Source organism: Encephalitozoon intestinalis, chromosome XI (assembly GCF_000146465.1).
Source record: "Encephalitozoon intestinalis ATCC 50506 chromosome XI, complete sequence".
NCBI lineage: Eukaryota > Fungi > Microsporidia > Unikaryonidae > Encephalitozoon > Encephalitozoon intestinalis.
The window spans coordinates 196,644-222,981 of NC_014425.1; the positions used below are offsets into that span (position 1 = coordinate 196,644).

General features: G+C 39.4%; 22 protein-coding genes across 22 annotated transcripts; 12 read left to right on the top strand and 10 right to left on the bottom strand.

Annotated features, from left to right (window-relative positions):
- Window positions 1-63: 63 nt before the first annotated feature.
- On the top strand, window positions 64-1,359 carry Eint_111670 (cysteine desulfurase; the record flags this gene model as incomplete). Its single annotated transcript, XM_003073980.1, has 1 exon — window positions 64-1,359. The coding sequence occupies one exon, from the start codon at window positions 64-66 to the stop codon at window positions 1,357-1,359; it is 1,296 nt and encodes a 431-aa protein (XP_003074026.1).
- Window positions 1,360-1,558: 199 nt separating this feature from the next.
- On the top strand, window positions 1,559-2,572 carry Eint_111680 (UDP-N-acetylglucosamine pyrophosphorylase; the record flags this gene model as incomplete). Its single annotated transcript, XM_003073981.1, has 1 exon — window positions 1,559-2,572. The coding sequence occupies one exon, from the start codon at window positions 1,559-1,561 to the stop codon at window positions 2,570-2,572; it is 1,014 nt and encodes a 337-aa protein (XP_003074027.1).
- Window positions 2,573-2,676: 104 nt separating this feature from the next.
- On the bottom strand, window positions 2,677-4,236 carry Eint_111690 (uncharacterized protein; the record flags this gene model as incomplete). The annotated part of the gene is made up of 1 exon (XM_003073982.1): window positions 2,677-4,236. The coding sequence occupies one exon, from the start codon at window positions 4,234-4,236 to the stop codon at window positions 2,677-2,679; it is 1,560 nt and encodes a 519-aa protein (XP_003074028.1).
- A 155-nt stretch (window positions 4,237-4,391) lies between these two features.
- On the bottom strand, window positions 4,392-5,045 carry Eint_111700 (uncharacterized protein; the record flags this gene model as incomplete). Its single annotated transcript, XM_003073983.1, has 1 exon — window positions 4,392-5,045. One exon carries the CDS (start codon window positions 5,043-5,045, stop codon window positions 4,392-4,394), a length of 654 nt encoding a protein of 217 aa, XP_003074029.1.
- A 97-nt stretch (window positions 5,046-5,142) lies between these two features.
- On the top strand, window positions 5,143-6,021 carry Eint_111710 (farnesyl pyrophosphate synthetase; the record flags this gene model as incomplete). Its single annotated transcript, XM_003073984.1, has 1 exon — window positions 5,143-6,021. One exon carries the CDS (start codon window positions 5,143-5,145, stop codon window positions 6,019-6,021), a length of 879 nt encoding a protein of 292 aa, XP_003074030.1.
- Window positions 6,022-6,136: 115 nt separating this feature from the next.
- On the top strand, window positions 6,137-7,519 carry Eint_111720 (uncharacterized protein; the record flags this gene model as incomplete). Its single annotated transcript, XM_003073985.2, has 1 exon — window positions 6,137-7,519. One exon carries the CDS (start codon window positions 6,137-6,139, stop codon window positions 7,517-7,519), a length of 1,383 nt encoding a protein of 460 aa, XP_003074031.2.
- A 131-nt stretch (window positions 7,520-7,650) lies between these two features.
- Eint_111730 (DnaK-like protein) lies at window positions 7,651-9,645 on the top strand (the record flags this gene model as incomplete). Its single annotated transcript, XM_003073986.1, has 1 exon — window positions 7,651-9,645. The coding sequence occupies one exon, from the start codon at window positions 7,651-7,653 to the stop codon at window positions 9,643-9,645; it is 1,995 nt and encodes a 664-aa protein (XP_003074032.1).
- A 61-nt stretch (window positions 9,646-9,706) lies between these two features.
- Window positions 9,707-10,402, bottom strand: Eint_111740 (uncharacterized protein; the record flags this gene model as incomplete). Its single annotated transcript, XM_003073987.1, has 1 exon — window positions 9,707-10,402. The coding sequence occupies one exon, from the start codon at window positions 10,400-10,402 to the stop codon at window positions 9,707-9,709; it is 696 nt and encodes a 231-aa protein (XP_003074033.1).
- A 97-nt stretch (window positions 10,403-10,499) lies between these two features.
- Window positions 10,500-10,814, bottom strand: Eint_111750 (uncharacterized protein; the record flags this gene model as incomplete). The annotated part of the gene is made up of 1 exon (XM_003073988.1): window positions 10,500-10,814. One exon carries the CDS (start codon window positions 10,812-10,814, stop codon window positions 10,500-10,502), a length of 315 nt encoding a protein of 104 aa, XP_003074034.1.
- Window positions 10,815-10,860: 46 nt separating this feature from the next.
- Window positions 10,861-11,358, bottom strand: Eint_111760 (uncharacterized protein; the record flags this gene model as incomplete). Its single annotated transcript, XM_003073989.1, has 1 exon — window positions 10,861-11,358. The coding sequence occupies one exon, from the start codon at window positions 11,356-11,358 to the stop codon at window positions 10,861-10,863; it is 498 nt and encodes a 165-aa protein (XP_003074035.1).
- An 87-nt stretch (window positions 11,359-11,445) lies between these two features.
- On the bottom strand, window positions 11,446-12,849 carry Eint_111770 (putative sugar permease; the record flags this gene model as incomplete). Its single annotated transcript, XM_003073990.1, has 1 exon — window positions 11,446-12,849. The coding sequence occupies one exon, from the start codon at window positions 12,847-12,849 to the stop codon at window positions 11,446-11,448; it is 1,404 nt and encodes a 467-aa protein (XP_003074036.1).
- A 247-nt stretch (window positions 12,850-13,096) lies between these two features.
- Eint_111780 (putative nucleoside transporter) lies at window positions 13,097-14,479 on the bottom strand (the record flags this gene model as incomplete). The annotated part of the gene is made up of 1 exon (XM_003073991.1): window positions 13,097-14,479. One exon carries the CDS (start codon window positions 14,477-14,479, stop codon window positions 13,097-13,099), a length of 1,383 nt encoding a protein of 460 aa, XP_003074037.1.
- A 185-nt stretch (window positions 14,480-14,664) lies between these two features.
- Eint_111790 (uncharacterized protein) lies at window positions 14,665-15,261 on the top strand (the record flags this gene model as incomplete). Its single annotated transcript, XM_003073992.1, has 1 exon — window positions 14,665-15,261. The coding sequence occupies one exon, from the start codon at window positions 14,665-14,667 to the stop codon at window positions 15,259-15,261; it is 597 nt and encodes a 198-aa protein (XP_003074038.1).
- A 95-nt stretch (window positions 15,262-15,356) lies between these two features.
- On the top strand, window positions 15,357-18,368 carry Eint_111800 (uncharacterized protein; the record flags this gene model as incomplete). Its single annotated transcript, XM_003073993.1, has 1 exon — window positions 15,357-18,368. The coding sequence occupies one exon, from the start codon at window positions 15,357-15,359 to the stop codon at window positions 18,366-18,368; it is 3,012 nt and encodes a 1,003-aa protein (XP_003074039.1).
- An 85-nt stretch (window positions 18,369-18,453) lies between these two features.
- Window positions 18,454-19,275, top strand: Eint_111810 (U3 small nucleolar ribonucleoprotein; the record flags this gene model as incomplete). The annotated part of the gene is made up of 1 exon (XM_003073994.1): window positions 18,454-19,275. One exon carries the CDS (start codon window positions 18,454-18,456, stop codon window positions 19,273-19,275), a length of 822 nt encoding a protein of 273 aa, XP_003074040.1.
- A 57-nt stretch (window positions 19,276-19,332) lies between these two features.
- Window positions 19,333-20,376, top strand: Eint_111820 (endoplasmic reticulum membrane protein; the record flags this gene model as incomplete). Its single annotated transcript, XM_003073995.1, has 1 exon — window positions 19,333-20,376. One exon carries the CDS (start codon window positions 19,333-19,335, stop codon window positions 20,374-20,376), a length of 1,044 nt encoding a protein of 347 aa, XP_003074041.1.
- Window positions 20,377-20,465: 89 nt separating this feature from the next.
- Eint_111830 (transcription elongation factor Spt5) lies at window positions 20,466-22,205 on the bottom strand (the record flags this gene model as incomplete). Its single annotated transcript, XM_003073996.1, has 1 exon — window positions 20,466-22,205. The coding sequence occupies one exon, from the start codon at window positions 22,203-22,205 to the stop codon at window positions 20,466-20,468; it is 1,740 nt and encodes a 579-aa protein (XP_003074042.1).
- A 52-nt stretch (window positions 22,206-22,257) lies between these two features.
- Window positions 22,258-22,518, top strand: Eint_111835 (uncharacterized protein; the record flags this gene model as incomplete). Its single annotated transcript, XM_009163656.1, has 1 exon — window positions 22,258-22,518. The coding sequence occupies one exon, from the start codon at window positions 22,258-22,260 to the stop codon at window positions 22,516-22,518; it is 261 nt and encodes an 86-aa protein (XP_009161920.1).
- Window positions 22,519-22,568: 50 nt separating this feature from the next.
- On the top strand, window positions 22,569-23,117 carry Eint_111840 (U3 small nucleolar ribonucleoprotein; the record flags this gene model as incomplete). The annotated part of the gene is made up of 1 exon (XM_003073997.1): window positions 22,569-23,117. One exon carries the CDS (start codon window positions 22,569-22,571, stop codon window positions 23,115-23,117), a length of 549 nt encoding a protein of 182 aa, XP_003074043.1.
- A 47-nt stretch (window positions 23,118-23,164) lies between these two features.
- Window positions 23,165-24,235, bottom strand: Eint_111850 (septin-like protein; the record flags this gene model as incomplete). Its single annotated transcript, XM_003073998.2, has 1 exon — window positions 23,165-24,235. The coding sequence occupies one exon, from the start codon at window positions 24,233-24,235 to the stop codon at window positions 23,165-23,167; it is 1,071 nt and encodes a 356-aa protein (XP_003074044.2).
- A 234-nt stretch (window positions 24,236-24,469) lies between these two features.
- Eint_111860 (uncharacterized protein) lies at window positions 24,470-25,459 on the top strand (the record flags this gene model as incomplete). Its single annotated transcript, XM_003073999.1, has 1 exon — window positions 24,470-25,459. The coding sequence occupies one exon, from the start codon at window positions 24,470-24,472 to the stop codon at window positions 25,457-25,459; it is 990 nt and encodes a 329-aa protein (XP_003074045.1).
- Window positions 25,460-26,302, bottom strand: Eint_111870 (putative WD40 domain-containing protein; the record flags this gene model as incomplete). Its single annotated transcript, XM_003074000.1, has 1 exon — window positions 25,460-26,302. One exon carries the CDS (start codon window positions 26,300-26,302, stop codon window positions 25,460-25,462), a length of 843 nt encoding a protein of 280 aa, XP_003074046.1.
- Between the last annotated feature and the right edge of the window lie 36 nt (window positions 26,303-26,338).

Here is a 26,338-nt window from a genome sequence, read left to right on the forward strand (position 1 = left end):
CAAAATAGAAACCCATAAGAATGTATTTCCAAAATAAAACAATTCCTTTCCACCCTAGCCATCATGGCAGGAATCTTGAAGAGTCTTGCAGGGCAGTCTCCTTCTCTCAAGCCTGCTCTTCCACCACAAATCCCTCCCGGCAATCTGGTTCAGAAGAGAATATTTTTTGATGCCCAATCGACTACTCCTGTCGATCCAAGAGTTCTTGATGCAATGCTCCCATTCTACACAACGGTGTTTGGAAATCCTCATTCAAGAACACATCAATACGGATGGCAAGCCGAAGCTGCAGTAGAGAAGGCCCGATCTCAAGTGGCTTCTCTCATCGGATGTGATCCGAAAGAAATAATATTTACCAGTGGAGCAACAGAAAGCAACAACTTGGCGCTTAAGGGTGTTGCTAGCTTTAAGCTCAAGGAAGGAAAACCTGTTCATATAATAACAGTTCAGACCGAACACAAGTGTATTCTTGATACATGCAGGAACCTAGAAGAAGATGGTGTGGAGGTTACATATCTCCCTGTTGGAAAGGATGGGATAGTTGATATTGAAGACATTAGAAGGAATATAAAAGACAATACAGTCCTTGTATCTATAGGAGCAGTAAACAGCGAAATAGGAACAATACAACCTCTCAAGGAAATAGGAAGGCTGTGCAAGGAAAAAAAGGTCCTTTTCCACACAGATGCAGCACAGGGGGCTGGAAAGATTAAAATCGATGTTAATGAAATGAACATAGATCTCCTAAGTATGTGTGCTCATAAAATCTATGGTCCCAAGGGAATAGGGGCTTTGTATGTCAGGCGACGGCCTCGAGTCCGAATGATGCCAATAATTAACGGAGGAGGGCAAGAAAGAGGACTTCGGAGCGGGACTGTTGCATCTCCTTTGGTTGTAGGGTTTGGAAAAGCTGCAGAGATATGCTCCAAAGAAATGAAAAGAGATTTTGAATACATTAAGAAGCTTTCAAATAAGTTAAAAAGCATGTTTAAGAAGAACATTGAGGGAGTGATCATCAATGGGTCTTCGGAAGGAAACCCTGGATGTGTGAATGTATCGTTTCCATTTGTTGAAGGAGAAAGCCTTCTGATGTATCTGAAGGACATTGCACTCAGCAGTGGAAGCGCCTGTACATCGGCCTCTTTGGAACCATCTTATGTACTGAGAGCACTTGGCAGAGATGATGAACTTGCACATTCTTCAATAAGATTTGGAATCGGGAGATTCACCATACCCGAGGAGATCGATATAGTAGCAAGCAAGACTGTTGAAGCTGTCAAAAAGTTGAGAGAAATGTCTCCTCTTTACGAGATGGTCAAGGAGGGAATAGATCTAAGCAAAATCAATTGGGCTACATGATATTAAATCTAATCAAAGATATCACTCCTTTTTAATTTATAAAGTATAGTTAGAGACTATTAGAACCCTTTATGTATTTGATAAACTTAATAATCTTAAACGGCCATGAAAAAGCCAATAAGGCCTAAATGAATATAACATTATTGGTTCATTTTGATACAAAAAACTATATAATCAAGAAAAAATTATGTGCTTTATTATGGGATATATTAATATGAATAGCAGTAGCCTTATTAAGCCATATGATGGGGTTGAGCTTAATGAGTCGGGGAAAAAGTATAAGAAAATAGGGGAAGACATGCTTAAGCAAAAGAAGCTGGGTGTGGTGATAATGAGCGGAGGGCAAGGAACCAGGCTCGGCTCAGATGCTCCAAAAGGATTGTTCAAGATAAAGGGTAAGACTCTTTTTGAGTGGCATATGGAGACAATAAAGGAGCTTATAAGCAAGTACAGTGCAGATATAACTGTATTTGTCATGACGTCTTCATTTACAGATGAAGCAGTTAGAAATTACTTTCAGAAAGAGAAAGGGAACTTCGGCCTAAAGATTTATTTCTTCAAGCAGAAAAATTCCTTATGTGTGGGAACAGATGGAAAGCCTCTAGAACTCTACGATGGATATGCTGAATCTCCATATGGGAACGGAGATATATTCAAGGCAATACAGCAAGTCAATTTTGAAGAGGTAGAGGTCTTGAATGTTATCTCCATAGATAACATCCTTGCAAGGATTCTTGATCCTGTGTTTGTTGGGGCATTTTACAGCGGAGATTACGACATTCTGAGCAAGTCTGTGACCAAGGAAGAGAAGGAAAGCGTTGGGGCATTTTTAATGAAGGAGAAACTTATAATCAAGGAGTATGGTGAGAACGACGCGAATGGACAAGGAATACAAGGTAACATCTGTAACCATCTGTTCAGAACATCATTCATAAAAAAAATGAAGAATGTGGATCTTCCTGAGCACAAGGCATTCAAAAAAATCCCATACACTGAAAATGGAAAGCTTATAAAACCGGAAAAGCCTAACGGATTCAAGAAGGAGACATTCATATTTGATAGCTTTGAATACACAGAAAAGAACGGTGTGATGAACGTTCCTAGAGAGAAAGAGTTTTCTCCATTAAAGAATGGAATGGACTCAACCGTGGACAACCCATTGACATGTGCCTTGGCAGTTGAGAAGCATAGAATTCAAACTTCCATACAATAAACCCTAACTTAAATGGTCTCCTGTAAGGAACTCCAAAGTTAATATTAATTAAGGTCTTCTACCTGATAGAAAAATTCTCGAACAAGAAAAGTCATTGTTAATCACTAAAACAGACTTCCGTTGAACTCTGGTTTATAAAGAATGGGCCCAACCCATTCCCAAGCCTTCCTACCTTCAACACAAGACTCTCTTATGTTGGAGTTTTTGAAAATGATATCTTCAACCTCCTTCCATATCTTTTTATCAACCCCGAAGCAATCTCTAAGCTGTTCTATATATACATAACTAGGGAAACTCGTATTCTTTGTAGACACATATATTTGTCTCACTAGGACATCTGCAATGTCCTTTACTATTTTCCGTGCTGTCTGTAACCTTTCTTGCTTTTTCCTCCTAAACATTCTAATTACCCTGATTACAACCACTACGATTGATAGTGGAATGGATATCATGAGTATTCTTTTGAAGTAATATCTAAAAAAAGTCTTCACAGACACTCTTGAATTTACGGAATAGATCATTTCATTGGAGATAATTATCCCAACTTCTTTTTTCAGTCTTTCTATTACTTCCGAGTCCTTAGTCAAGAGCTCAATTGGAATAGATTTGGTAGGAGCCATTCTATACATGAAATCTCCACTCCTCCTCTCTAATATTTTTCTTAGTTCTTTTACCTTTTTTTCCATTTTCTTCTCCCGTCGGTCGTCTTTTATGCAGTAATCTTTGAAAATCCCATGCCTGACCATAAAGCCCTTGTCACATACTAATCTTCCATCTACAATTCTGGAGTGCCTTGGAGGGGGAATGCAAGGGAGTTTATCTCCCGAACAGTACGGACACACAAACCTAAAGTATATACCAACTGAAACCATAATCATTAAAAGAGTTGCAAAACACCACTTTCCTTTCCTTCTTTGTGGTCTAGGCCTACTAATATTAATCCTTGTAGAGTTGCTGGACATCGACCTGGGAGAAGAATGCTTGGATTGAAAATCAGGTTTGTCCAGGGTTGGATCTGAAGTGAATGCTCTTTTCTTCATTTTTATATTACCAGTTTCTTTCTCGCTTCTTCTGGAAAGAGACGAACGTTCTTCAGAAGACGAAAGGATGAAAGATGACGAGAGCGAAGAACCTGAGAAATCAACTGTTGAGTTGTTAAACATGGTTGATCCAGGAGTTTGGTTTGAGGGATCTTGTTCTTCTGTTTCTTTTAAGGTATCTTTCTTTTCCTGGATAGGGGCATCTCCTGAAAAGCTAAAATCCCTTAAAGAGAAGTTTCTTGAGGGTGTTTCCTTAGAAGCTCTCTCTCCTTTTTTAGGAGTCCCTGGACTAGATGATGTTCCACGAGACTTCCTATTTGGGATTCCGTCTTTATTATTCGTTTCTGGAACATCCGGAACTTCTGTAAAGCCATATTTCTTTCTTGGAGACGCATTCTGGAACGAATTTTCCAAGGAGATGTTCTTCTTCCTACTTATCAACACATCAATGCGATCATGAATGTTCTCTTTATATGCTCTCAGTAGCTCCGACTTTTTGGATGTTGCAGGGGGAATAGGCTCAATTCCGTTCTCATACATAATTTTACGCAGCTGAGTCTTTGTTAGTTTGGTATAGTCGAAATCCTTGTTCAGGTAGTCCTCTAACACTGTGTCCTTCGACATCTTTCTAAGGGTAGTACAAATTTTATTTATCATGGAGGACTTCCGAGTATAAGTCGAGTTTGTCTGAGGGAGTAAATGCCTTCTTCCTTTCTAAACCTCTGTTTGGAATTTTACACACTTGTTGATTTATTTAATCTTTTGGCCCAAAGGTCTCTTCAGGAAAGAATCAGAAAGAGATTGATGAAGATTTGAATCGCTATTGTTCCAACAAAGACTATAGGTGCTTTTATGCTTGACATAAGCCATATCTTTATCACATCGCCTATTATCCAACAAAAATATACTTCTTTCGGTGATCTTTTAGTCTCTTTCTTTGGAGACTCAAAAGTCTTTTCTTCTCTTTCCAGTACAAGCTGAAAAAGATTAACAGCTATTTCAAGAACCGATGAAAACCTTCCACAATGCTCGTAAGATCCATAGAGAGTCCCGTATAGATTTATGGAGAAAACAAAAACACATATTATTCCCAAAACACTTCCTTTTGGGCCATATCTTCTGTAGATCACCCTCATAGTTCTATTTCCAAGTATCTTTGCCTCATATGTACTTAAAGGCCTCTTATTTATAGCTATAAGGAAGACATGCAGTATGATGGTGAAAACATATTGTGCCAAGAGAAATTGTGAGTATCTCTCAAAGCTGTAATGAAATATCTTGAGTATGTTTGTCATTATGAAGAATGTCGAAATAAGTGGGGAAAGAAGAATATCCCTTGCAAGTATTTGTGGGACATACCCGACTATTGGGGAGACAACAAAAGCAGCGTAAAGTGCCGGACAGTCTGTTCTTAGTAATTTTGCCGGGTTCATATTGTTTTTGCAGACAAAACAAATTATGTGAGGAGAAAATCAACAAATCTCCGATTTCTTCCAGGTGAACCAAACAAATCAATCCAAATGATCCCTAATGATAAAAGAAATAGTAAAAAGGAAGGTTCTTCAACTATCGGATTACTACAACAAGTCTGAAATTTTGTTTCTTTTGGACTATAACCTAGAGGGTGGCAAGGAATTAAGATACAAGGCGTATATCCATGTTCTGAATGCACTGAATGGAGAGATGAATGAAAAGAATCTTACGGTGGGATATACTATTGAATTACTCCAGGCAGCTCTACTTATTACAGACGACCTAATGGACAATTCGGAGGTGAGAAGAGAGAAGCCTTGCTACTATCTTAAGAGAGGAACAAAAGTGATTAAAGACGCTTTTTTTCTTTTAGGAGTTATAAGAAAGATGATAGACAAAAGGATGAAAAGGCCCTATTCATACTCAATATTCAAGACCTGTATTGGACAAACACATGATACAATCCGAAAGACAAGGGCGGAATACAACATTGAAGCATATACTGCCATTGCGGAAAGTAAGACAGGTGCCTATACCTTTTACTTACCTGCCATCTTTGGGTATATATCTGCCAAAAAGAAGGAGCCAGAGTATCTTTGGGATTTCTGTAACCTCGGGGCTTTAATCTTTCAAATGCAGGACGATTATCTGAATTTCTTCCCCGAAAAATCCGGAAAATCGATGAATGATCTTGAGGAGATGAAGTGTACCTGGTTTACCTCAAAAATATCACAGATGAAAAATCCCGCTGTTGAAAGGTATTTTTCGAAGGGAGAAGTATCCTCGGATTTGCTCTCTATAGTAAAAGATCTTTTTAAGGAGTATTCCTTTACTCTTGATAAACTACTGGCAAGGCTTACCTTTGTGGTAGATGAAAATGGGAAGAAAGTACTTGGTGTTTTCATTTCATTTCTTGAAAAGAGAGCTCTGGTGTAAGCCTGGAACTTAGAGTATGGCAAGAGGATCGAAAAGGAAACAGATCTGAAATGCTCCCGTCCTTTTTCCGGCTAGAGATGGAATTATATTTATTGGAAGCGAACAACCCCTTGGCATGAACTCCAATTTTTTCAATCAGCAAAACAGAGATGATAATAATCAGAAGAACCCATTTTTGAACACACCTTTTGGATCTCAGCAAAATACATTTGGAAGCCAAATGAACAAGCCGAACATCTTTGGGAGCCAGCCTCAGCAGGGAGCCTTTGGGGCACAGCAACCGGGAGGAATGTTTAATCCTTCATCATCTACAGGATTCGGAGGAAATGGACAGGGCTTTGGCTCACAAGGATTTCCTAATAAGCAAGACCAAAGTATTGGGTTTGGTTCACAGCAACCACAGGCTCAACCAACCTCTTTGTTTGGGAAGCCCGCAAGCATTCAGCCTAGTGGAAACACCTCAATATTTGGAGGCCAGAGCACTCTTCAACCATCAACAGACCTATTCAAGCCACAGACTGCCGTTCCTCCTTCTTCTGGGGTGTTTGGATCACACCAAGCAAGCAATACATTTGGGACACAGTTTCAACCACAAACAAGTAACATCTTTGGAGCACAGGGAGCTGGAGTTGGGCAAGTTACTAACCCATTTACTACATCTGCACAGAATTCCCTTTCTGTTGGAACACAGTCTGCACCGAGTCAAGGGACGGAGTCTTCGGGAATAGGATCAATTAGCGGGGTAGGAACTTCACAGCCCCTTGGAGGAATTCCAGGCCTAAAACCCCAGGCAACACAGGCAGGAGGAAACAATCTCCAAGCTTCAAACCCATTTGCTAATACAACATCAAGCATGGCACCAGCTACGGGAATACAAAATAATTCGCCTTCGTTTGCTGCACCAATGCAAGCTCCACATATTGGGAGTAACGAAACATTCAATTCACAAGCATCTCCCTCTACACCAGACACCTTGGGCCAGGCACTTGAGACAAAGGACTCAAGCTCTTCTGGCAGAAAGGCCAGAACACCTGCTTCTGTTTTCAATCAGCCTGTAGGAGAGAAGGGTGTGAGCTTCATACAAATGACACTTGGAGAGATTATACAACAGCAGACAAGAAAGCTCGAAGAAAACATAAGGGTCTTCAAAGAGAAGGCAAAGGAGGTTTTCGAGCAGGACGAAAGAATAATCAGATCATTGAACAACTATAAGTTAATAAGAAACAAAATTGAAGAGGAAGAGCGTGTAATTGCAGAAACAGAAGAGAATGTGGACTTTTTTGAAAAGTGGCTGTGCAGCTTCCAGGAAGAGGTTCCTGAGGGGACTGGAGACGAGCTTCTAACATGTATTCGAGAATTCGAAAGAGTGTGCGACAAATATAACAAGACTATTGAAACTCTCAAGGACGAAGAAGATGAAGTTATGTGTCTAGTTAACGAAAATTATAATCTCATAACCACTATCGAGGAGAAGCTTGAACTTCTTGAGAAGTACTAAGTAAAGGTATTTATTTCCTCTTCGAAAGAACTTCCATAAATCAATAAAATGCAGGCTCAGGTATGAACCCTTCTTTTTAACCGATTTTTCTAGAACTTTCAAAAGATAAAACAGGGCCTAGTGGTGTCCCCATGGAGTTTGTTGGAGTTGACGTTGGAAACTATAAAACAGTAATAGCATCCTCCAAGGACAACGGAAAGGTGTATGGGGACGAGCAAGGAAAGAGGTCTATAAAGACCATAATGGAGCTTAGCATGCCGATACGACGGTTTGGAAATAGTGTGACCAATGACACAGAAAACTCGCTTGAAGTAAGAAGCAGAAGCTTCAGGGACTCTCTGTCGGACAAGAAGGATTGGGGGAATTTCGGGATGTTTATGAAGTATATTGATAGGGTAGTGAAAAGGAATACACCTACCCATCCTCCTGTGTGTATGACTATTCCGGTTTATTTTAAGGAAAAAGAAAGAAGAACCCTAGTGGATATTGCAAATGCTATGGGCTTCAAGCTTGAGGGGCTTGTCGCAGACATATCTGGAATGGGAATGTTTGCATGTGTCAGGAGAGAGGGTATGCCTAGCCAGTTCCTTCTTTTTGATTTCGGATATTCTAAGTCTACTGCTGGGATCTTTAGTTTTGAAAAGAACGTGTTCAAGCCTCTATATACCAAGGCTGTGAAGATAGGATCTATGCAGTTTGATGAGAAGCTGATTGACATCATCATCGAAAAGCATTCTCTGGAAAAAAGCCAACTGATTCGAGAGAGAGTTAAAAGAAACCTTGACAAAATCAAAACAACACTGAACTCCACCAAGTGCTGCAGTATCCAACTGTTTATTACTGAAAACCCTTTGGAGGTGGTTGTTACACAGGATGAATACAAGGAAGCAGTTGAGACTTATCTAAATGATCTAGGTTCTTTTGTTGATTCTGTTATGGAAGAAACAAAGTTTGATGGGCTGATCGAGGTTGTTGGGGGAAATTCAATTTCGTTTCTTATTAAGAATATGCTGAAAGATAAGATCAAATACCAGTCTACATTGGATGTTTCGGATGCCTCTGCCATCGGAGCAGCCCTCGGACTTGCATGCAGATCCTTACGGGCAAGATATCTACTCCATGACATTGTTGGAAGAGAAATTTCCATAAAGATTGAAGGAGAGGATGTTAACCCCACAGTTATTTTCAGTCCCACCGAACTGATTGAAGGAAATCCAAAGAAGATTACATACAATAGAAAGGGAAGCTTTGGAATAGAAATTCTAGAGGATGGGGAAGTTATTTCGACTCTTGAAATCCAGAAGATGGAGACAGAGGAGCCAAAGGCAATCCATGTGTCTTTTTCGATAGGAAAGTTTGGAACAGTATGTGTAACCTCTGTGGAATGTGAAGATTCTGTAGATTACAAATACAAGCCTTTCGGGCTGTCGGAGATTGACATGGACGATATTAAGGCACTAGAGATAAAGTATCGAGACGAGGAGTTGGGCCTTGAAAGAATAGGAGCAATGAGAAATGAGCTAGAAACTATGGCAGTAGGGCTTGGGGATGTTTTATATAGTAGATTTGGAGATATAATAAGTGAAGACGAGCTAAATACTGTCAAGGAAGTGGCCATGGACTTGTTTGACATGGCACAATCCGAGACTGTAGCCCAAGAAGAGGAGGTTAGGAATTCCATCTTATCGAGGTTTGAATTTGTGTCGAAGAAGCTTAGCGACTATGAGGATGCGGTGTCTGAGGACCTTAGGAAGCACAAGGAAGCCATCGAAGAGTTCAAAAGAGAAAACTCCAAGGTTTTTACACCTAGTTTCTACAAGTTGCAGGGGCTTCTTTACAAACTAGACGAGTATCTCAAGACCTTTGATCTGAATTTATTTAATGTAGAATCGTTTGATGGAAACTTTATAACCGAGGTCAAAAGTGACATCCAGAAGTATCTAGAAAAGGCTAAAGCGGAGGTTGAAGAGAAGAAAAGAGAGGCCGAGAAGGAAAAGGAGAAAGAAGATGAAAAGACCAAAGAAAAATCCGAAGAAGATACTAGTGATGACTCAAAGAATAAGAAAGAGTCTGAAAGTAAAGATAATAGCCATGAGGAATCTGATGTTGCAAGCATCGATGAATAAAGTATGACATAATTTGCTTTTATTAGGCTTTTTTTGCAAAATCCTTCTTTGGATCTCTTTGTTAGGAGGTCTGCTTGGTCTCTGGGAACATTTCTCCCTTTTCCTCAAAGCCAAAGTAGTTCTTTTGTATGAGACTTTGGTACATCTTCAGGGTTGTTGTAAATACCAGTCCAGCCAGTAAGAACAGAATTCCTCCAAGCAGTGCCCTTGTCCCGAAGTCTCTAGTAACTGGAAGATTCTCCTCCCCATCCTTTGGAATGATTTTTTCCTTGATATTGAAGTTGATTATTTTCCTTCTACCATCATCAATGACTCTTTTCTTTATGAGAAAAAGGTCTCTGTATCTTCTGTGGTCAACATTGTTACGTTCCAGGGTGTTTACAATCTTGTTGTGAAGGTCAGGACTCATGTCTGCCATCTCACGGTGGATCAGGTCGTTAATACTCTCGGGATTAATCTTAAACTTTCCTATTCTCAGAGATTTGATGGCTCCAGCAGGAGATTCAGCTTTACTTGAGTCTAAGGTAGAAAAGTCAAGATCTTTGCTCTTTTCGCCAACAATGGTCTCTTTTGAGGCGTTGTTTTCCCCAGCCTCAAGCAAGTTGGACTCACTCACGGATATCATCGAGGATTCTCCATTGTAGTCGGAATAGGCCTCCCTGTTACTTATTCTGTCTATGTATGGGATAAGATTTTGGTTGTAGTACTCTGCAATTGCAGTAACCGAGCCAAGTATTAAGAATGTATTGAATAACATTTTCGATTCATTTCATCGATATTTTAAGCACTGTTGAAACACGGGGCTAACGCGGTTTCACATCAGAGAAAAAGTTACAGTTGTATCAAAGAATATTTTAATTCCTGTTTTTCAATCCAGAAATTGGACCCTTAGATGCTAAACCTGAGTGTCTTCCCCTCAAGAAATGGTTGGCCGATATTTTAAAAGGACTTAAACCGCTTCTAGACACTAGGCTACTCCCTTGTTGGTCTAGGACTTCTCCTGTGTTATTGTCGTCAGATCCGCTTTCCGACGGCATAGCCATCTCGCTTCCTCCTGTGCCTTTCGTATGAGGTATATCAATGGTCTTGTTCTGATTGTTCATTAAGGACACCACAAGTGTCATGGTGGAGACAATCAGAGTTAGCAGACTTATTATAAATTTTAACATAAACTTTGCATCTTTCCAAATTAAATACTACGAATGAAACAAAGCCTCATCTACCTGAGACAAACTTGTCAAACAGTATCAAGATGCATACAAGTATAAAGACAAGGAGGGCCGCTAAGACTAGAAATCCTTCGATTTTTTCCTGTCTTTGGCTCTCCTTGAGTTTTTTTCTTGTGTCCATTAGAGCTTTTTCGATGTCAGTGTTCGTATAGTTCAATCCCATGAGCTTTAAGGTACTTTTCCCTAATATTTGTTGATTGGAATCGGCCTTTCCTATTTGTCTGTGAACAAGCTTTATTGTATTCTCTAGTTCATCGATGTTCTCCATACTTTCAGAAGTTTCCTTGTGCTCTTGAATGATCCTGTATACTTTATTTCTCCAATCTTTAACTTTGTTCTTAGACAGGTCATCGTATTCTCCTCTCTCGTAGAGATCCTTCTCATAATCTCTTATCATTGTCTGTATAAGCGACACATGGTTTCGAAGGTCTTCTTGAGAAGCAAACTCTTTTTTCAAGAGCTCTTCGTTTATCTTCTTCTCCATTCCTTGGGGCAAGGTAAGGAATGACACTCTAAGGGAGATGCTGAAAAAAGCAGTTTAGATAGAAAATTAAAATCTACAAGAAAGCTTCTATTTATTTGCCACTCCCTCTTCTTGGGATTCTATTATTGCTTTCTTTTCTTGATCTGTGCTATGCCTGGATATCCGGTCCAGAATGAAGTATTTGTAGACAAATAATCCCGTGGTTACAGACGCAAAGCAGATATTTACAAAGAAGAACAACTTATAGTTTGCAGCTCTATCTTCTATAGGAATGTCCTTTCCTTTCATCTTGTCTTCGGAGAAAAGATTTCCAAATACAAGAGAGGTAGCAAGAGATCCAAGAGCCGTGAAGGTTCCGTGGTAGATCATCTGAGAAGTGGATTTGAGATGTGGAGGGCAAAGGTTCATGGCTAGTTGAACTGCAGATGGCTGAAGAAGCCCAAAGTATACACCCCTTGTAAGTTCAATAAGGCAACAGTACAAAAACACATTAGGATCGTCGTAGTCTAATACGAAATAGCATCCGACCCTGAGTATCTGGAAAAGTTGAGCAATGAAAAAGGGCCAGACTAGCCCAATTCTTTTGCTTATAGCAGGGAAATTATAAAGCATTATAACTTCAAAAACCATTCCACACATGGTTGTTGTGGCTACTGGAGATTCATTAAAAAAGCCAACTAAAGATTGAAGCCAGGAGGGCCATGTGTCAGGGAGATCGTATCCTTTGATCTGTAACACATCTGTTAGATATACTGTATGGTATATAGACAATGCCTGTCTTGTTATTCCGTTCAAAAGTATCATGAGTATGAAGAACAGATAAGATCTGTTTCTCATTAGTTCCTTGCAGTTTGCAGTTATATCTCTCCTAACAGCCCTTCCCTCGCTTGCAGGAGATTTGAGCAAGAGAAACACTAAGGATGCCGATATAGCAGTGGTCACTAAAGAGTAGTATCTCAGATTCTCAAATTTGAAATCATCTCCAAACTTGATGCATTTTTCTATTACCTTACAAGACAAACCGTATCCTGCCGTTCCCCACAATTTCTGCTTTCCGTAGGCTCGGGCCCCCGCCTCAGGAATCCCATTCAGGTAATCTAATACAGCCTTGTCGAGCAATGGAGGAATCCCATTATTAAAAGCCATGTAAAGGAGAAAGTTGATCCAGAACATCCCCGGAAAGATACCTACATACAAATCCACATAGAACAGCTGAAGAAGAGCGCAGGTAAGAAGAAGAGCACCAACTATAAATAGATGGGATCTTCCGAATTTGTCATTCATCGTACCAATGAAAATATTGGTAAAGAATATTGTCCCAAGCATCGGGCCCATGTATTTTGCAAGATCCCCGTCCGAGGCTCCAAACTTCTTTTTTGCAAATACCCCTCTGAACTGATGAAGAGTGTAGTACTGGAGATTCACAAAAAAGTACAAAATTTTTGGCGTAATTAGAAACTTCCTGTTTAGTTTTTTTATAGACTCTATCATCATTCTCCAAACATGAACTTTTATTTATAGATTTCTAGTAAATTAAATTTAATATATTTAAGGAGTACATCAACTTTATATTTAGAGTCAAAAATCTTTCCCATCAAATTAATTTTTGATATTCATTGGACGGCGCGGAATTATTGCCAAGATAGCCTTGGTTAGGTTCTTTTCTCGCTTTTTTTTCGGCTTTGGGTAGTACCAAATGGCGCTTTGATATTTTACTTCAAAGGCGGTTTGATTTCATTTATGCTTTTTGAGATATTCTTCTACAGAAAAAAAGAACATTGAGTGGCTTCTTATCTCTAACTCCATACTTAATAAGGAAAAGAAAGATTGAGATGGTAGTGACAAGGATGTTTGACATAAAAAATATCCTAAATGACTCGATTCTCCTGGCAATAATCTCTTCTGGGTCTAAGGTTTCATTGTTTCTGAATACATACCGGAAATAGAGCCCCGCTGTTACTGAACTAATAGCGGTAAATGCACCGTTGTATATCATCTGAGATGTAGCCTTTAGATGAGGGGGACATAATTTCTCGGCCAGTTGCACTCCAGCCCCATGGGAGAGGCCGAAATTTATTCCCTTAAATATCTCAAACATACAACAAAAGGCGAACACATGTGGATTAGTAGGAGGGAGAATAAGATACAGTACAAATCGGATCGTCTGGGATATCTGAGAAAGAAGTAGTGGCCAGAGAAGACCTGTTTTCTTGGAGACTATATCGAAATAAAACAGAATTCCTATTTCGAGGGAGATTTCAAACATGGTGATAGTCCCAAATGGAAAGTTGTTAAGAGCCCATAAACTGCTTCTTACCCATGCAGGCCAAGATGCAGGGAGTATGTATGGTTTCACTTTAAGTACATACTTAACATAGATCGGAAGGTAAAGTGTCATTGCAGCACGCGTGAATCCATTCAGGAAAATTATAAGTATGAAAAACAAATACTCTCTATTTCTCAGTAATTCCTTCCATTCAGACATAATGTTGTAACTGGGTCCTCTGCACTCGCTTTTTGAATCCTCTAAAAGTGTAGCCACCAGAATGACTGCGATTATTGTTGTCGCAAGAGAATAGTATCTGAGACCTGAGAAATCAATTCCACTTTTGGAATTCGTTGTTCTTATGATTCCCTCAAGAGCAAAGATGCTGATCAAATACCCGGCTGTCCCCCAGATTCTCTGCTTTCCATAGGCCTTGGTGTTTTCATCTGAAAACTTGTTTAGATAGTCCAGCACAATCTTGTCCAGTAAGGCCATGATTGGCGTATTAGTTCCTAGATAAGCAAATAGATTTATCCAGAACATAGAGCGGACTCCTTTGAAATATCTTTCTATATAGAACAGCTGGAAAAAAATACAGGATAGAGACAACAGGGCAACCATGAAGATCTTTGGCCTTCCAAACTTATCGTTCATTGTTGCGAGAAGTATGTTGGTGAAGAAAGTCACAAACAATAAGATCCCCATTGCACCCAACTCGCTTTCTCCAATTCCAAACATTTCTTTAGCAAACAGAGGCCTGAACTTGTGCAATGTGTAGTACTGCATGCTAATCGCAACATATAAGGCCTTTGGACCTAGTAGATATTTCTTGTTTAACCTTGAAAGTAGATCCATCCTAGAGATTGAAGGGGGCCTTTTATTATTTTGATTCACCAATTTTGAAAAATTTTGATGAACTTTGACTCTTGGGATTTCCATTAGATGTTCTATGTGCTCCTTTATATTAAGTTAATTGGTTAATTCCAGAGTGAAGAGGGGTAGCTTAGAAGTACAAAAACTACAGCCCATAGATAGAGGGCATGGAGAAGAAGGTTAAGGCAGGTTTAGTGAATAGTGTTTTAATTTCCATAATTATTATTCTCGGGATCATAATCACGCATCTTTCGTTTTACAATAGCCTCCGGGATATGATTTTCAAGAATCCAGAGAATATAATTCTAATGAACAAAAGGGACATAGAAAAAAATATCTATGGAGATAGAATGAAAATCCAGATTCCTCCCGAGAGCCTATCTGAGGAAATGTGGGCGGGGTTTGAAAGCTTGTGCACAAATGCAATTATAATTGTCTCCCAGGGAGACTATGTTAAGGTCTTCAATATTATCTCTAGAAAGATGAACCAGTATAAACATAACGAATACATTAAGCATCTAGAAAGTATTGGAAATTATCTGTTTTTCTTGAACAACTCCAATTATAGCATTCGCAACTTTCTAAGAGATTCATTGGGATATGACGGGCGAAACGTAATTGAGGATTCCCCCATGATATATGGATGTCTAATACTTCCTAACACAGATGGAGGACTCAAATTCATGTCGAAGTCAAAGATAATGGATGTCAACTGCAATTGGGAAAATATTATGGGATATATATATCTCGACCAGAATATGTGAGTACGAAATAAATTATATCGGCACATATGGTTTTATTAGTCTGGGATTAGTCTCTGTGGAGACCTAAGAATAAATAAAAATTACCTGGGAAGGGCATGGAGAAAGCGGAAATGAATATAGAGGCAGGACTTATGGAAAGACTGAGCTCGAAGAATTGGAAGGATAGACAAGAAGCATATAACATGCTTGGTTCCTTCTGGAAAGAGGGAAGGGCTGTAGAGCCGGAGGTTGTCCAGATGCTCCAAAGTGAGGGAAATATTCCTGCATTGGAGGCAGCAATAGATGCTCTTTTAAATGTAAATAATCTCAAAGTCGGCGATGTCAAAAAGATTTTTGGCAACATTGGGAACTCCAAGACTAGTATCAAAACAAGGATCGATGCATTGATTGGCAGACTGGAAGATACCGAAGAACTTATGGATGCTTTGTGTGAAATTTTGGATTCTAAGTCTCCTAGAAATGTATCTGGGGCATTATCGGCCATCTGCAACGTTGTTAGAAGTAGAGGATGTGGCTTGAAGCCCATTGGTGAAAGGATAGGGGAAGTAATGGGGCATGCGGACAAGGGAGTCAGAAATGAAGGATTCAAGCTATGTATAGAGCTTTACAAAAGGAATGGAGAATTGCTCTTGCCATACCTAAGTAATTTGAAGCCAATACAGCAGAAAGAGTTAATGGAAGAGTTCGGGAAGTGTAATCTTGTTGAAGAGAAGGAGGATAAAAAGGAGCTTGTGGGTCTATCTGGAGACCTTCTTAAAGGAGCTTCCGATGATAACTGGAAGGTCCGATTAGAAGCCATGCGTGGGATCAAAAAAATAGCTAGATGTGTTGAGTACAATAGTGAGCTGAATAGTCTTCTTTGTAGAAGAATAGGGGATGTTAACAATCAAGTATTTTATACAACTTTGGAGGTTCTTGGAGAACTAAAGCCTAGGAACATTGAAATTATAAAGGGGCTTGTTGAGAGGCTCAAGGAGAAGAAAGATGTAACCTCGGAGAAGATAAAGGAAATCCTTTTTAAGGTTGGGGTTAGGATAAGTGGGAGCAATGCCGAGTTTCTAGGGCATAAAAATCCCCAGGTTAGACTAAATTTGTTAGACTACTCATTGAGAGATTTGCAGAATGACAAGGAATTCATCAAGATGGTAGGAAACTGCCTTCTTGATCCGGTTGGAGAGGTCAGAAACAAGGCAATGGAAGTAGTTTCTGAAATCCACAAGAAGTACGGAAACATATTTGAAGGCACGGTCACTCATAATGCTCTTCCTCGAATCAATAAAATAATAGGAAACAATAGCAAAAAAGAAGCAGGAGATGGAAATTCTTCCGGCCTGGAAAAAAAGACTACACCAGAAAGACGAATGAAGATAGAAGACCCCGATACTAGGGATAGCAAAGTCTTGAGGGGAAAAAAGAGTACACCTTCTAACCACACAAGAGAGAATTCTAAAGATGTGGCTTTGTCTTCCCGAGAAGACGACTCTGCAAGCAAGAAGAAGCATTCGAAGGTGGGAATGGATGTTTTACTCAATAACATCAGTAGGCAAAGGGCCAAGGGAAGTGGAAATAGAGAAGAGATTTTCACTCCTCAGTTTATCCAAATGATGGACAAAGGGCCTTTTCATCAAGTCTACGACCTATTCGACAGTATAGATAAGACGATTGTCAGCGATTTTCTCATAGATTTTCTTATTCAATCGAATGCTTCAGAAGCATTTATCAACTCGACACTCTTATCGTTTATTTCTAATAAGTATATTCTGAAGGAGTTTGAATGCAAAAAGCTTGTGGAGTATCTTCTATCTAACGGAATGAGCGAGGAGTTGGGGATGATGGACAGGGTCTATCCTGTTACAAAGCTTTTTCTGGTCTACCAAAAGATAGGCAATAAGGAGGCCAATAATGAGATACTAAAGCTAGTAAGGAAGTACAGAATGTTCCGAGGGGACAAGAAGCAATTTATTGAAGGGATTAAGAAAAGAGGAAAAACAGAGGTTGAAGATGCGATAAAGGGATGCCCAGACTTCCTAAGCTTTGTAGATGAGCTTGAGGGAAGTTTTATGTCTACAGGAAATGAAGATTGTGATGATGTAAAAATAGAAAAGAATTTTGAAAAAACATCCGATGAGGTAGGCTCTCAGAAATCGGAATACATAGAAAAGGTAATTGATGGAGAGGAAATAGACATGGAGGTTCCATCCATTCACGATGACTCCTTTGTGGTTGGAGATGCCGACATTGAAGCTTCTTTTGAGGCCTTGAGCATACATTCTGTCTCCGGAGTTTTCACACCAAACTCGAAGAAAGTTAGAAAGGAAGTTATTCCCCCTGAAAAGCAAAGAAGGGAGGTAAGCGGTTTGGAGCTTGTACTAGATCATCTTATTGACTCCAATCCTGGGGTCAGCGAAGTAGCCTTTAAAAGACTCATGAACATCATAGATTCAGAGATTGGATCTCTTTTGTCTTTTTCAAACTCCATTGTTAGTTCTATTTCAATTCAGCTTTTTGATGTACTCCACAATCCTTCTTTTTCGGACTTGATTCTTCAAGTTTTCTTCAAACTCAGCCAGAACAAGCTCTTCTGTGGGCAGCTAAGAAAAGAGACCCTGCTCAGTGCCAACACAGATCTCGTAAAGATAATGAAAAGACAGAATACCAAGGATTATAATGCAAAGGTATCTTCTCCAGGCTTTTTTTCTCGAGATACCTCGCTTATAGGAGAAATTCTGATTAATCTTTGCCTCAATTCCAGGCCCAGTCTTGTCTTAGAAGTATATTTAGAAATGCTGGTCTCTTCTAAGGAAGAAATTCTGTTAAAACTTATATGGAGACATTCCAAGTCGCTAAAAATGGATGATAGAGAGGAGCTGTCGAAGGTTCTGGATGTATTAATGCGCTTTTATGATAGCAACTATCATTCTATTCTTTCAGAAGACAATGTCACCCTGAAGATATTACAGCTTCATTTGAAAGAGATGGTTAAATTTTATAGAAAAGATATATACGAGTTTGGAATTCGTGGTCTCGCCAAAGTATTTGTGGGATCTATGATAGGAAACACAGAATCCATACATCGGCGAGAGACCAAGAAGGTTGATTCCAACTAAGATTGGCAATAAAAGAGCAGTTTGATATATTTTTGGCATCCAAGATCTTGAAGGACTGATTTCTTTTCTTAGGAGCCCATTCCCAATGAATAGAAGAAAGAGAGAGAGAAGAGAATATTTGCTCCAAAAAGAAAGAGAAAGGTTTGACAAAGAAATGGAGGGAAAAAAGCAAAAGCTAGACGAAGCATTGGAGTCCAACACAAAAATCCCTCACGACATTAAAAAAGACGCAGCTACATTGCTGAACGAAATGATTTACGAAGGGAAAATTGAGGAAGAGCATAGACTTCCAAAGATAATGGTCACTACATCGAGAAGTCCGAGCTCGCAACTTCTGCATTTCTCAAAGCATCTATCTCTAGTATTGAACGGTGAAAATGTCATTCGTGGACAACTATGCGAGGAAGAAATAAGTGACTTGGCACACAAACATGAATACACATGTGTTATCATTATACATGAGAATAGGGGGAGGCCGTCTGCTCTTGCGGTTTCCTACTTTCCGTTTGGGCCTACGATGAGATTCACAATAATAGATCACTTCTTGACAAGGAGATCCCATCCTCTTTCCCCTAAGATGTACTTTGTGTGCGACAATATGGAGGGACCCGTCGGGATAAAAATCAAAGAGAAAATGGCGCTACTATTTCCCCGATGCGATGGAGCAAAAAGAATAGTTAGTTTAGTAAACAGAAACGACACTATTGCATTCCGGCACTATTTAATAGAGAAGGGAGATAAAACCACTTTAAGCAAGAGTCTTGGAATGGACCTTAGAGCATATGAAATAAGAAAAGGAACTTTCGAGGTGGATGGGGAGTTTGAATGGGCTTATAAGCCATATATGAACTCAAGAAGGACCCGGGAGGAAATAGGACGTGCACCCAAGGAACAATTAAAGTTATGATTATTTGTTGATTTTGGTATGGCATCCTCATAAATTTGCATTCTCTTATATCCCTAAATGAACAATGATCTTCTTCTTGGACAGATACTCCGGGTTCCTCCTATCACAAGATGCATGGTTTTACTTATAACAATGGTATCTCTTCTTGTGTATGTGGATGCTGTATCTCCATACAGCCTTTATTATTCTCCCTTGTTTCTTAGGAAGTTCGAAGTATGGAGAATATTCACATCGTTCCTTTATTTTGGAAAACCAACATTGGACATGTTCATGCATGTGGTTTTTTTGTACCGCTATTCTAGGATGCTCGAGGAGGGATGCATTAACACTTCCGAATATTTCTGGTTGGTATTGGTAATATCATCTACTCTTTTTGCCATATCGAACATCTACGGTATATCGGCACTAGGAACATCATTTTCTTCAACTATAACATACATTTGGACAAAGAGAAATCCAAGAGCCATTGTTCAGATATTTGGATTTATTTCGTTTCCTGCATTCTATCTTCCATTTATTCTTCCTGGATTCATGCTATTAACAAGGAGATCAATATCTATAGATGATGTGCTAGGAATAGTTGTTGGGCATTTGTTTCATTATTTCAAGGATATTTATCCAAGATGGGGACGCGATATTCTGAAGACTCCGTGTTGGGTTAAGAAACTTTTCAAAGAACATCCTTCTGGCTGCTGCAAGACTCAGAAGGGAATCACCATAAGAGAAGGGAGAGAAAAGTACAAGAGAAACATTGAAAACGGAAATTTTGCTAAAACCGATGAGAACAATGAAGTGGGACTCATAGATGCAACAGATCCTGAAATCAATAAAGTAGATGATGAATATGTAGGAGAGGAGAGCCCAAGCCAGAGTTGCACAGAATCTTTAAGGGAAAAGGATTTATCCATTGCATTCTCTCAAAGACCTTCAATAGTCTCTTCTACAGTGATGACTTCCTCGATAGGACCTGAAGAAAATTGCTTGGGCGTTGTGGAGGCTTGCAGTAGCAAAGAGCCGGTGGCAGGAAATGACCCCGAGAGTCGGTCTAACGAAGAATGGGATGAGAAATGGGGAGAGAGCGATAATGAAAGTACCGGATAGGGAATTAACTCTTTGCCCTGGGGAAAGCCGTACATGTACTTGGCTACCAAGGAATCCTTGATGGTTATCATCCTCATCAAAAAACCCTGTTAATAAATTTTTCTGGAAAGTTGATCCATAGGAAGATGTACCACAGGGCCTTTAGTAGATCTTACAACTCCAAAGTCTCCATTGATAGCTATTAGAATCCCACATGTTCCTTTCTTTTCTCCGTCTAGCACACAGACAAGGTCATTTTTTTGAGGCTGAACAAACGAAACCTCAGAAAAAGAAAAGGTCTTTTCCTTTGTAATAAACAAAGCATCTTTGTAATCTTCAAGGATTAACTCTTTTTCTGAAACCCGGATCAGAGTACCTCTGTATGGATTATTTTCTTCTCCGAGCCAGTCCATTCCAACATCTTCAGAAGCATAAATACTAGGTGTCTTGTACCCCGGAGTCTTGTATCCAGGTGTTCTGTATCCAGGTGTTTTATATCCTGGAGTTCTGGATACAATCGATTCATTGTACCTTAATGGCCTGCTTGATATTTCTCGGCTTGGCGTAATTATATGATCCTTTTCTACAAGCACAAACTTCATATTAGAATTTAACTGAATCCTGCATATGCTTCTATCTACTTCCTTGACTATACCGCTATGACCTTTATACTCTCCAGACAATATTTGTACTTCTTTGTTAATTAATGGGTCTCTTCGGACCTTTTTTCGTTCAATCCCACTAGGCCTTTCCTTTTTTGGGCTAGCTGTAACCGGGCCTTTCAGATCATCAATGTTGACCTTTAACTCCTCGGTAAAGTCCCTTATAGCAATTATACAGCTCTTTTTGTCTATTTTTACAACCACTCCATTCTCTCCCTTATAGGATACCATCTCGCCTACATCAAAATTCTTGACGAGCCCCGTACTCTGAATCTCAAACTTCCCGTCTTTACCCTCAACAACAGCAATACTCCCATTGATGCTTCGAACAATTCCTTTTACTCCTATAAGCTCTCCTCTGGTTACTCGAACCTTGTCTCCTACAGATATAGGGCAGATTTGCTGAAACTCCTCAAGCTCCTCGAAAGTCGGCTCCACATCAAAGTCAACACTACTCTTTAAAACATCCTTTTCCAAGAATCCATCTACATATGTGTCTCGCTTGTACACATAGTATCCCCTAGACTTTATGACACTTCCGCTTTTAAAGTTATCGGGGTTGAAAAGCTTTTTTTCTCCGTCAATCCTCGGAACTGCTCTTATCCTTACCATTTCCTCATCATACTCAATGATCTTAACAAGATCGTTCTTGTATTTTCCTTTTCTTATCCTTCCCCATTCCCCACATATCTTCTGTTCATGGTACGTCATCGCTTCAATCATCTCCTTCGGAGGAACAACAGATACACGGTTTCTGCTAACTCCCCGGAGTGACTCTAGTGCATCAATAATATGTTGCTTTTGGAAGGCTTCTACGTATAGATATCCTTTCAACCCATCTTTACAGACTATACTGAATATATTCTTAGGATCGTTCTCTACAATTTTCATCAGAATCTCTCTTTCAGATCCTCTCTTGACTCTTACAATAAACAATCTTGGGGATGTGTTTCTAGGAACTAAATTTGCCTGCTTAATGCCATGCTCAACAGTTTCCTCTTCTTCCTCGTCAATCTCCTCGTCTTCGGGTATGGATCCATATTTTTCTTCAAGCTCCTTTGTAAGCTTGGTCCAATCTCTACGAGGCACCACAGACTCTTGAACCTCATCTAAATCCTCATGGCTAAGCTCAGAGTCTTCTTCGGATGCTTCTATGCTTATGTACTTACTTCCAGGCCTCTTTGCCATTCAATGAGGGTTGAACACTTAAGACGATTAACTAACAGAATCTTCAGCCCCAATGGAATTGAAGAAGTTGAAGAAGGCAGCAAAACTTAGAAACATCGATCAGATGATTTCTCTTATAGAAAAAATACCATCGAAGAACGCAGCGGATGCAGAAAAATTTTTGTCTGATTTCTACAATCATGAGGTATCTGTAGCCAATGCTGTCTTCGAATTAACATCATACTCAAAAATACATAAGACAAAGGTAAAACTTCCTCTCAAAGGCTGTTTCACCCTTATTATTCCAAATCCAAAGGAACGATCTGCTTTTTGATAATAAAACCATATTCCGTTAATTCGTAGATAAAAGCTATCCCCGGAAGAATGAGAGTGTCTATATCGATTCCGCATAATCCTCATAAAGATACAACGGCACTACAAAAGGAACTCTTAGATATAATTCCAAACTCTTATGGTGGAGATCCCGATGAGAGGTCCGAGGTGATCATAAGAATAGTTGAAGATGTGGGGCCTCAGTGGATAGTTTTTAAGGATGAGAAGATACAGCTGGTTCTAAAGATAGTCCAGTACAAATCCAGAGACTATCTAAGGGTGTCCAAGCCCATTTCAAAAGATCATCCACCTCAACTCATTGTAAATAACTTCACAACAGATATAGGAATGCAGGTAGTTGAATTTCTAGCTGGTATGTTCCCATTCCATCCAAGCTCTAGACAAGTTGTAAACTTCACCGTCCAGGGTGATTTCATCTACTTCAGATTATATAGATACTGTTTTGGGGAAAAGAGTCCTATTATGGAGAATGTTGGGCCGCATCTGACTCTTAGGCTCTGGAAAATAATAGAATACAGTGGAAATGAGAAGAAAGTCATGAATTTCAAGAAGTTTATCAAAAACTCAAGCATACTATGAGGTGGAAAAGATCCAGCCAATTTTGACAGAGTGGATATTCATAGAATCTATTCTACCTGGAGGGATTTTTCTACCTGCTTGCCGAGATCATTTATCTCATGGCCTCCTTCACTTAGCTTTTCATTATAAAATCTTTCCATCTCTATTTCTTCCTCCCTTAGAGCTTTTATCCTGCTCTCATACTTATCGTTGAGGATCCTTATGGTTTCGGTCCTGAGCTTGAGATATCTAGCTTCTTTCATTGCTCCACAGTCTTTTTCAATGTCGAAAATCTTCTTCCTATAGGTATTGTAGAACATGTGGTTTGTCTTTGTTACTAGCTCGTCAAGATTTGTATATATAAGAAGGCGTTGGAGTCTCTTAAAGTCATTACTCTCCTCAAGATCTATATTAATGAATCCCCAAATATATTTTCTTCCTCGTACAATCTCTCCCCCGTGTTCATACATGGTTTCGCTTGCAATTACTGCAAAAGGCATGTTTTCAACTATGTCTGTAATCTCTTCCGTGAGATCTCCATCGTTCTCGTTGAAGTATGGTACAAAGAAAAATATGTTGTTTTCTGATAAGATTTGCTTTACAGACTCCTTAACGCAAGCCAACTCGTCAGGAGTGTACATGTCCGCCTTTGGTATTATTGGTACGAGATTACAGCACTGAGAAAGCTCGTACATGTTTTTTATCTCTTGGTCTGTAAGCGTGTCGGATGGAAGAAGATAAAGACAGACATGGATTCTGTTGTCCTTAAATGTTTTGTAGAGGCCTTGCTCATTGTCAAAATATTCTCTGTTCATGGCATTTATGTAATCTAGGACTGGGCTTATGTCTAGCTCGTGGTATGTCACAATAGAGATGTCTAAAGAAATATCGTTTTCAACAATCTCGTTTCTTGTTACTGTGATTGTGTTCGGCCTTTTCTTATCAACCAAAGGCGCAGCAAATATCGAGTTGATTAGTGTGGATGTGCCAAGTCCTCTTCTTCCAACAGCCAATACATTTAGCTCAAATCCCCTAGCCATCGAACTTTCCCTTACTTGGTCTGGAACAGAAGAAAATCCCACACGGTTCTTGATGTTAATTGTCCCGAGATTTCTAACTATAGTTGGTATGTTTTTCATGTTTGTTTGTTGTGACATCTTTATTTATCGCTTGGATTGATATGGAGAAAGAACATCCCTGAAAAGAGAGAAAACTTCGCAAGGTACAAAGAAAGAGAAACCAAATGGAAACTCTTCAGCAACTATTTGGCCAGAAGATGGTAAGAAACTGTAAGAAGACGTATTACAAAAGTAAGGTTTAACCAAAGAGAAGTAAAGGTCATTAAAATAAAAGTTTGTTTATGGAATGCCCCAATGGAATTGAATAGGATAAAGGAACTTCAGAAGGAAAGGAAATGGATGCAATTTTGTAATGCAATAATCGATTCCATGGATTCTTTTCCTTTAAACGAGCTCTTGGACGCTTTTCTAGAAAGCGCAGGGCAAATTCATCCTAGATCTTCATACGAAGTCTTTCTCGCGTTTTCGGAGAGATTGAATCCGGAAGAAGGCATAAGAGTCTTAGCACTTGGAGAAGAAACTATAAGAAACTCTGTTCTGTATTCTGAAACCTTCGAAGTAGAGAAGATGTTTCTGGAAATGAAAAGATGCCTACTTCTAATTGAGATAGGTGAACTCAGGGGGATTGAAAAGAAGCTATTTGAGTGGAAAGGTTTTAGAATGCCAAAGAACGTGAGAATTATGTATAATTTTTTTGGGTTTAAATTGTACCAAAAGATTCAGAATGTTGAAGAAGCTTTTTCTCATCTCCTAAGATATGTAAACTTATCGGGGTCTGAGGAATTGATGGATTGTCTTGTGGAGTATGCTTTACTTAGCAAAGAATTTTTCAACTTTACCTTAATAACATCACTGCCTGGGTTCGATAAAATGAATAATAGGGATCTGAAGGAAATATTCTTAATGTTTAGAGAAGGAAATGTAGAGAGACTGGAAGAAAAGTATGGGAAATTTACTGAGATCTTTGGAAGTAACGCCGACGTAGTCAAAGAAAAGGCCTATATGATAGCCCTAATAAATATATGCTTTTCGGAGGCCGAAAAGAAAGTATCGATCAAGAAGGTTGAAGAGTTGTTGAAGATACCAAACAAGATGGTTATCTACATCATCTTAAAGTCCTTTGGCCTGGGGCTTATAAGCGGATGGATTGACGGAGAGAAGGGAATTCTTTACTTCGACAGCCTTATTCCAAGAGCGCTACAGAAAGAAGAAATTCAGAAGCTCAAGGAAAAATACGAGATCTGGGAAGGAAAAGTGCAGGAAATCGTTGCTATGCTAAAATAACTAAATATGTTGATCTTTTTCCAAAAACTCTATGTTTTTGTCTACTCCTCCACTAATTATTTTCTCCTTGTTAGCCGTAGTCTTTAGAACATTGGCTGGTCCTGCTGTTTCAAGCTGGTAGTCTGGTCCTCCCTTCATTCTAGATTTTATAAAAATACACTTCTCACTCCCGACTAAATAGTGACTGTCGCTATAGCTCCCCAATGACAGGGCGTTTAGCCCCAATCCGATTTCATAGGAACCATCTTTGCATTCAAATACTTTCTTCCCAGTCGAAACAAATAACGAACCTCCACATGTACACATAGAAGTAACACTTGAAGGAAAAGCAGCGATAGCAGTGCTGTTGCTTCTCTCATCCCAGAGACGTACGCTCCCATCCATAGAACAACTGTAGATAAACCCGTTGTCGAACATGACATGAGTAACTGGAAGACTATGTCCTTTCATGACAGATACATCGTTTCTGGCTCTAATGTCCCAAACTCGCACAGTACAATCGGAAGATCCACTGAAGATCCTTCTATCGTATGTATCTAGACATAGAACAGAAGACATGTGCCCGTAATACTCTCTTATAAATTCCCTGTCGACAAGATCATAACACTTAATCAATCCATCGAGTAAGGCGCAAAAAGTATACGGATGAATCTTGCTGAACTTGATCTCCTCACAGACACTTTTCAGAGGAATAGTGGCTAAAAGCTGCTTTGTCCCTATGTCCACGATTCTTGTTGTTCCGTCCATAGACGAAGATGCAAGGAGAGCATCATAAGGATCTATATCTAATGATTTTATCCAACTGTTATGAATTTTTAATATTGCTGTGAGTTTATATTTCATAACAAGGAGATTAACAAAAGGCCGTTTTTTCTTCAG